General features: G+C 38.6%; 1 protein-coding gene across 1 annotated transcript; it reads left to right on the top strand.

Moving 5' to 3' along the window:
* Positions 1-3,687: 3,687 nt before the first annotated feature.
* On the top strand, positions 3,688-4,341 carry LOC102224548 (C-C motif chemokine 4-like). Its single transcript, XM_005817264.2, has 3 exons — positions 3,688-3,814; positions 3,895-4,021; positions 4,120-4,341. The coding sequence occupies exons 1-3, from the start codon at positions 3,751-3,753 to the stop codon at positions 4,226-4,228; spliced, it is 300 nt and encodes a 99-aa protein (XP_005817321.2). The 5' UTR covers positions 3,688-3,750; the 3' UTR covers positions 4,229-4,341.
* The last annotated feature ends 4,336 nt before the right edge of the window (positions 4,342-8,677 follow it).

The following is an 8,677-nucleotide window of genomic DNA, read 5'->3' as shown; positions in this document are numbered from 1 at the left end:
AGAGACTGTAAAGGGACGATTATTCTGCTTCAGACAGTCCACTACATGGGTTGAGGAGGCTTACAATCGAATGTTCAACTCTGAAGGCAGCGGCCTGCAACAATGAGCATCCTGGACTGTATTTATGTGAAATACATTATGGAAATGTCTGTTGTTTTTGGAATGAATAAGCTTTAATTTGTTTTGTATGTAAATAAACTTCAACCAGTTAATGCTCAGACATTTTTGACCTCATACAATAAAGGACTAAAAAATATATTTTGTCATGTTCAAATGTGTGTTTGTCAGAGTGAGTTTGACTGTTAAAATCATAAGTAGCCAGACTGTGTTAAGTTATCCTATAAGGTCCTTTACAAAACTAACAGATCCCATATATATAATCAAATCTATCTATGCTAGATCCTTTAGATTTAATTGAATAGTTTTCTTTCTATCTATCTATCTATCTATCTATCTATCTATCTATCTATCTATCTATCTATCTATCTATCTATCTATCTATCTATCTATCTATCTATCTATCTATCTATCTATCTATCTATCTATCTATCTATCTATCTATCTATCTATCTATCTATCTATCTATCTATCTATCTATCTATCTATCTATCTATCTATCTATCTGATTTTGTTAGATGCTGGAGTTCTTGTACTCGTAGGGAGCTGTTTTGTCCACCAGGGGGAGCCATGAGGAAGCTTCTGGAGGAGGATGTTCCCCGCGCACCTGTGCGTTATCAGCCTCATCAACATTATAAGAGGAGCAGGTGGCCAGTTCTCCGGTGCCGCAGTGTTAGACCTGTTTTGGTACCCTGAGCCCCTCTGAGCTTAGTTCTCCGAGAATTTATTCGTGTACTCAGCTAATTTGAACCTTCTTTCTCCGACCTTCTCGCAGGACTCCTCTCGTGGAGCTTGCCCCTCGGTCGACTAACGGTCCGATTACGTGCACGCCCTCCCACGTGCCACTTTTCGAGTTGCCGTCGGAACCTGGACTGCACCTCTCTCTTGCGCAAGAACCCGAACTCCAACGTCCCAACCATCTCCCTCCCTGGCGGATACACTTCATCTCTCCCAGTAAGCCCGCTCCATTACTCCTCCCCCATAATTCCTACAACCCACTTACCTGTCACCTCCCCAGCCCTCAGGTCGCTGACGCCCCGGATCCAGTGGATCTAGAAGTTACTCACATTTCACTAAATGTTGATATGTTCATCAATAAATTAAATTTATCTGGTTCCTCCATCTCCTGTTTGTGTTCTGCATGTGGGTTAAGCGAGTAGCGTCCAACATGACAGATTTAGGTATTGATAAACATTTATTTTTATTCATATATATATAAGTTCTTATACATAAAAATGTATATATTTATATAATACATTTTATTGCTTGTGGTTATGTTTGTACTACTAATATTTAACAATTTGGATGGAGTAGCCTGTCAACTGATAAACAATTTCCCCTTGGGGATCAATAAAGTATATTTCATTCTATTCTATTCTACTAAATTTAATTTAATTTAATTCATGGAAATAACAACTGGCATCAAATGTTGGTAACTAATATTGAGTCTTTACTGTGGATAAACTTTGATCCACTTTTTGTTGCAGAATTGTTTCATTTCAGCCACAATGAAATGAAATGAAATGACTTTTGAACTAAATTTAAGGCTGGACTTTGACTAGGTCTCTCCAAACATACATGTATCATTTTCTTTCCAACAAAGATGGAGTTACTGCTGTTCTTGATATCATTGTTCTTCTGCCTAATCCTAGTGTTTCAGCTTGAGGTCACAAACCGATGTCACAATATTCTCCATCAGGACTTTCTGGTAAATGGCAGCATTCATGGTTCTGTAAGATGATGTTCTTTTTTGTTTTATGCCAGATGTAACAGGACTTGCATTCTCCAAAAGGTGAGTCTTTTATCTTGTCAATCCTCCAAATATAGCTATCATCATGAAGATATATATTTTTTGGCCTAAGTGATCTTTTTGTTCTTGAATCCCAAAGCCTTAGAAATGTGCTAAGTGCCTCTCCAGACTGACTGATGTCAATTATTTAGTGTTTGACACAAAATAATTGTAGTAAATAACCTTCAACCTGAAACAGTTTTCCATTTACATTCAAGGAAGGAATTTAATACATTCCTTACAGTTGATGTCACCATGATCCTGTGCTCCATGATGAAGATATAACATACCCAAACCCCAATGAAATACATAAATTCAGAAAGCAGCAAGCCCATCAATGAGTTTAGGATTTGGGTCAGGAAAGAACTAAAGATCTTAGTGTTTTAATGTTGCACAGAACAATAAATCTTTTCCACAGTGACACAGGTCATGCAGGTCATTGATCATGGATGGGCAGGTCAACACTTTTCATCTCAATCCTATCACCCATCTGACCAGAAGAGACTCTACACTTGATACAATAAGTAAGTTACGTCTTAATCTCTGTCTTTCATTGTACCAAAGTAGGTAGTAGTTCGACTGGAAAGAGGGGGAAGACATGTGGCAAATGTCACTAGGCTGGGAATCGAACCTGCGACCACCGTTATGACGACTAAGGCCTCAATATGTGGGTCGTGCTTTGCCCCGGCGCCACCACAGCACCCCCGAAACAGCTCATATAAGGAGACTTTGACTCTGCTACAGACACCACAGTGAGGATCCAACCCCAGTTAACTTGGATTTGGACGGGACGGTGATACAAAGTGGTGAGAACAAAGTGTTGCTGAATTTGATCCAAGTACCGACTGAATCCCATTAAAAGTCTACCAATGGGTGCAAATAAAGTAGCCTAACCTAGTTGTCACTTTGACCGACGGGGGCACTGCGTCAAAAGGAGGTGAGGCAAGGTAACTAAATATAGTTGGAGTAGATTTATTTGGTGCTGCGGGTCACCATTACACTAACACCCATCCCTTAATTAAACAAAGAAGCTGGCTTTATCCTTTGCCCAATTCCACCCACACCAGGTAAAGGGGTGACAAACAAAACAAGAAATAATTTACACAAACCTAACACAAAACAATAAATGGTACAAATAAATATTTACATGCATGCAAATTAGAAACAAACTAATCTTAACATCAATCAAAAGATTAAATTAAACTTAATATAAGTTGACATGGTATGCTCCAGCTTTTTAACCTGCACCTGGAGCACTTGTCTCCCTTTCTGCTCCACCCTTCTGAGGAGACACACCCAAAAGGTAATACTCAATTAACCCAACACCAAACAAACTGAAGTAAAGAAATGAAACAAAATGTATTTGTTCTGTAAATAAATATCAATAATCAATAGGGATGGAGCCCCTGGTCTCCATCACACTAATCTAGACATGATTCTGCTCTGTATAAAAATGTTGGTTTCAAAATACTGAAGTTGTGATATACTTCCCCTTTAAAGATACAGCTTAAAGGAAAATACAAAGACAAAGTAAAGTGAGTAAAGTGTCACAGAGATTAAGATCTTTATTTCTGCAACCCATCTGTGGTCAGTGACTTAGTGACGTTGTGAAACTGAGCAGCGGCAGCGGTTTAACATTTCTCTCCTGTGAAATCGATTTTTTTTTAGAGGGGGGAAATCTTTTGCAGACAATTTTAGCTTGAAAAAATGGCCACCTCAAAAAAAAAAAATTGGTACCCCACTGAAAAGGATTTATAAGCGTCGCAGAGCTCAGTCACAATCATAGCAAAACGAGAAGCAACAGAACATCATCATCGCCTCCATCATCTTCCACCATCAACACCATGAAGACTCTCTGCCTGTCCGTAGGAATGATACTGATCATCGCCTGCTGCTGCGACGCCATGCGTGAGTGATATCTGTTTGTTCTTCAATTTGAACACATCTGATATATATTTTCATGCCGACTCGCTGTGTTTTCCTCACAGCTGTGGCAGTACAGTACAACACAGGTCCAATAACCTGTTGTGACCAATTCAGCAACATGAGAGTGTCAAGAAAAATGATTGTGGACATAACAAGGACCCACAGCTCCTGCCTGAAAAGAGGATACATGTGAGTTTCCTTTTTCATTTTTTCAACAAGATGTAGAAACTGGACTTCAGTTCCAAAGAGGATAAAACTTATTTCTTTTTTGTTTTTACAATCTGCAGAGTAGAGACTGTAAAGGGACGATTAATCTGCTTCAGACAGTCCACTACATGGGTTGAAAAGGCTTACAATCGAATGATCAACTCTGAAGGCAGCGGCCTGCAACAATGAGCATCCTGGACTGTATTTATGTGAAATACATTATGGAAATGCCTGTTGTTTTTGGAATGAATAAGCTTTAATTTGTTTTGTATGTAAATAAACTTCAACAAGTGAATGCTCAGACATTTTTGACCTTGCATTGTCTTTTACTGATGTTAAACTTTACACTCAGTGTTCGAGTTTCTGACAACTAAAACGTGTTGGGAGGCAAATCTGAAACAATTAAATGTATGTACAGCAGAACTGTAAGAGCAGAGGGGAAATGACAAATTGACACAGAATGAAAACAAATGAAAAACTGGGCTCAGAAACTGAAAATCAAGGAAACCAGGTAAACAGCAAAGTCAACAAAATCCAAAAGGCCAAAATCTGTCTACATTTATAGAGCAAGGGACTGCAAAATATATTTTGTCAACTTACAATGTGTGTTTTAGCCTGAGTTTGACTGTTGACATCACAAGCATCCATGACGCATTAAGTTATCATATAAGGTCCTTTACAAAGCTAACGGATCACATATATACACAACTCTGGAAAAAATTAAGAGGTCACTTAAAATGACCAGTTTCTCTTATTTTGCTTTTTATAAATGTATGTTTGAGTAAAATGAACATTGTTCATTTATACTATGAACTACTGACATGTATTCAAAATTCCAAGCAAATATTTTGTATTTAGTAGCAGAAAATGAGAAATGATCAAAATCGCAAAAAAGATGCAGTGATTTCAGAGCTTAAATAATGCAAAAATAAATAAATAAATAAATAAATCAAACAAAAAAACACAAGTTCATTTTCATTTAGAAACAACAACACTAATGTTTTAACTCAGGAAGAGTTCAGAAATCAATATTTTTGGTGGAATAACCAGGAGTTATAGCAGACAGTTTGTTCAGATCCAGGTGTTTGTGGTCTGAGCGGACCTAAACTACAAATGTTCAGATATCTCTTTATCATTGAGGAAATTGTTTAACTGATTAAAACAAGTCTATCTAAAACTAAAACTGGGAACATAGAAATCTGTGTTTATCAACCATTAAGGTGTCAATAGGACTTCTCAGAAGAGGATTTGATGGCAGAGATGGAAAAACAAAAAATGAACAATGTCAGTCAAATCTTTTATTGGAAATCTGAAGAAAGTTTTCAGAAATTATGTAATACTTCTCACCTTTAGAGAAGGATTTATAGATTCACATCTCCACTTTGCTGTTAAGCTAAAGTCCAACTTATATTCTGGATTTCACGTCTGACGGGAGGTGGGGGATTTACACACTGGACATGTGGAAATAGTTTTGTCTGAACTTTGATTATTTTATTGTTTTAATTTGGTGAAGGAAAATAGAAATCTCTTTCTTTTACAGCCGTATTGTAATTTTTCTAACTAGCTATACATTTCTCGATGCTTTTTCTCCATTTTAGCTCTCATTTTAAAAACATGCCTCGACTTGCTGTTTCTTTACTGTGGTGAATGTCTTAAAAGTCTTGTTCATGTCACAAAGTAACAGAATCATAATAAAGTCAATAAAACCTTCAAAACATCTGTAGGAATATCATTTTGAAGCCACTTCAGAGGTAATATTGCACTTCCAAATAATCCTTTTAGGAAGTTCCTAAAGTTTATAAACTCTTGCACAGTAAAAAAGATACAACTGTGGTTAGACAAACTTCTCAAACTAGAGCGTTTGCAGACAAGACATGAGTCATAACAAGATCTATAACGTTGTTGTGAGTAGGCTGTGTCACATGCTGAGTAAAAGACAATTAAACATCTGAAAACTAAGAGGACAAAGAATCAGGCTGATTGTCAAGGAAAAAAAATCCAAAGGAATAATTCCAATAGGAATAATTAAAGGGAAACCTTGAATGAACAAAGTATTTCATAGAATTAAATACTTTAGAGCAGTGGTTCTCAAACTTTTTTCAGTGATGTACCCCCTTAAAAATATATTTTTAGTCAAGTACCCCCTGACACGGGCAAAACATTTTTGGAATAAAAAAGAGGTACAGTGCCTTCTTTTTCACTTTATCTGTACTTTCAGCAGCATTGCTGCTACGCGTTAGCCACGTCTCCATAGTTACAGTGTAATCATGATAACGACAGGTCATTGACGAGTGCCCTGGGTCCATGGGTCAAACTAACTTGGTGGGGGGGGGGGGTCCGTTTTATTTTAAAGGATATTGAAACTAAATACTGAATATAAAATTCAGTGCATGAACACACATTTATATTTTATCAAACTTTTTACAAAATAATTTTTCCCAAGACTTATTATGAGGAGCCTACTGATTTTTTAAAGATATTTTGAAAAGCTTCACATACCCCCTGCAGTACCTCCACGTACCCCCAGGGGTACACGTACCCCCATTTGAGAACCACTGCTTTAGAGCATTCACAACAGAAATCCAACAATCTGACTCAGTCTTGTTGAGGACCCAGGTTTAGTGATTCAGTGCAGTGGTCCTCAACCTTTTTATCACCGCGGACCGGTCAAACAGTCAGATAAGACGTGTTGGTGTGTCCGCTAAAGCCCAGTTCACATGGCACAATTTTACATTTTTGGCCCTGATTTTCCTCCCTACGAACGTTCCGGGTTCTAAGATTGTCAACTCGGTTGCGATGATCCGATCCGGTAACCGATCATCCTGAAGTTGTGTGTTCAGTAGATCGTCGGGGCCGCTCACATCTAAAATCGGGCATTTTCAACATGTTGGATTGTCTTGGCCCCGTTATGGCAGCGTGTGGGGTTTTCCCTGACCCTGACTGGGAGCGAGAACGCAACATGTTGAATGGTGAATGCGACAGGTAGCCAATCAGAAAACGCGGTGACGTAAGCACGGAGTAGAATCCCAAACGGTTGACGGTGACGCAACCGAGAGACCGTTGGACATCGGAGATGATATATGGAAACTATCGTGTGCTTAATAAACATGGATGCTTATTCAGTTAAAACTGTAAACTACGAAAAACAGAACTCACCTCCAAATCACTGTGCAGCAAATAGAGCGGCTCCCTCCGTCTTTTATCAAACACCTTTTCTTTTTACGTCTTTTATCGCTTAAAATGAGTCCACAAACTATCACCACTGCTTCTACATCGTCATCCGTGTTCGTTTATCCTAAATTCACGTATGTTGGTGGTTTTACTGGATCTTCTTCTGGAATCGGGATGTTCCTGAGTGGAATCGGTTCGTGTTGTGGTGTGTTGCTCTTGCCGTGTGGCTGGACACACAAACCGACCGAACCTGTTGGACTTTTATTGGCTTCTGTGTGATCACAGGTTTGGAAAATCGGTCGACAATCCTTAAATCGTGCCGTGTGAACCAGACATAAGACTCACAAGCTCTACTCCTCTACTCTCTACTACTGCCCTAACGCTCTCTGACTCTGGTCGCTATGGTAACGTCGACATATCACTTCAAAATAAAATACAGATGCGCCACAAAAACGAACATTTTACTTTCATGAAAATTTTAACTCATGATAACGACAAATCAATGGGAGCCCTGAGCTTGTTTCTCTGCAACAAGACGGTCCCATCTGGGAGTGATGAGAGACGAAGACACCAGAAGTGTTGCTTATTCACAGCGAGCTTGGTCTCTACATGGCGAAGCAGTTTGAAGCTTCATTGCCTCATTAGCGAACCGGTCACCATATCATGCAGAGCAGGCTTGGAATGTGGGAATCACCTACCGGGATAAATCCATCCTCCTGTCTCCGGCTAAATGATTTTCAAAGTAAGAGATCCTCCAGACTCAAATAATACATAAAACGGAAATATTTCATTATTTCTTGTGCGGCCCGGTACCAATTGGTCCAGAAAACAGCATTAACAGCAGTATGGACAGCAGAGCAGCTGACATGGAGTAACTAAAGCAAGGAGTATTTAAACAGGAGAGTCTGATTAGTGGACGGTACATTAACAAATGAGGAAAAAATGGTCAAAAGACCAGGAAAGTGAAGCAGTGATGTAAAAGATTAACTGAAAACACAAAACACAGCAATCCACCAAAAGATAAAGAAACCAAAATCGTCAAAATATTCTGAAAGTCCAGCAGATCACAACAAAACCAGAGAGTATTTGAACTGGATGGCTGGTTAATGGCAGATCTGAAACAGATTGACACCGCTAAGGCCCTACTCTTGGCTCTGATTGGTTGTTTCTGACAGGGAGCGTTGCATTTCTGCAAATGTCTGTAAAACCACTGGATGGAGGCAGAACAGCAGGATTTTCACAGAACATCTGTCTCATGATATACTATCAGGATGCAGTGGAAACTTTAACATATATGTAAAAAAACCAAATCTTTACAAAAAATTACCTGCAGCTTAAAAACACGTTGGACTTTTTTAGTAAAAAAACAACAAAAACATCTGTTTTTGAACATATTCTGAAGTGATTTAGCAGTTTTGTAATGTCATTTTGAAACCATGTATAAACTGTAAAGAGCTAATGGTCAAA

The sequence above is a fragment of the Xiphophorus maculatus genome, chromosome 2 (assembly GCF_002775205.1).
Source record: "Xiphophorus maculatus strain JP 163 A chromosome 2, X_maculatus-5.0-male, whole genome shotgun sequence".
NCBI classification, from domain to species: domain Eukaryota; kingdom Metazoa; phylum Chordata; class Actinopteri; order Cyprinodontiformes; family Poeciliidae; genus Xiphophorus; species Xiphophorus maculatus.
The sequence above is the reverse complement of the archived record's forward strand: the minus strand, read 5'-3'. Positions and strand labels throughout refer to the sequence as shown.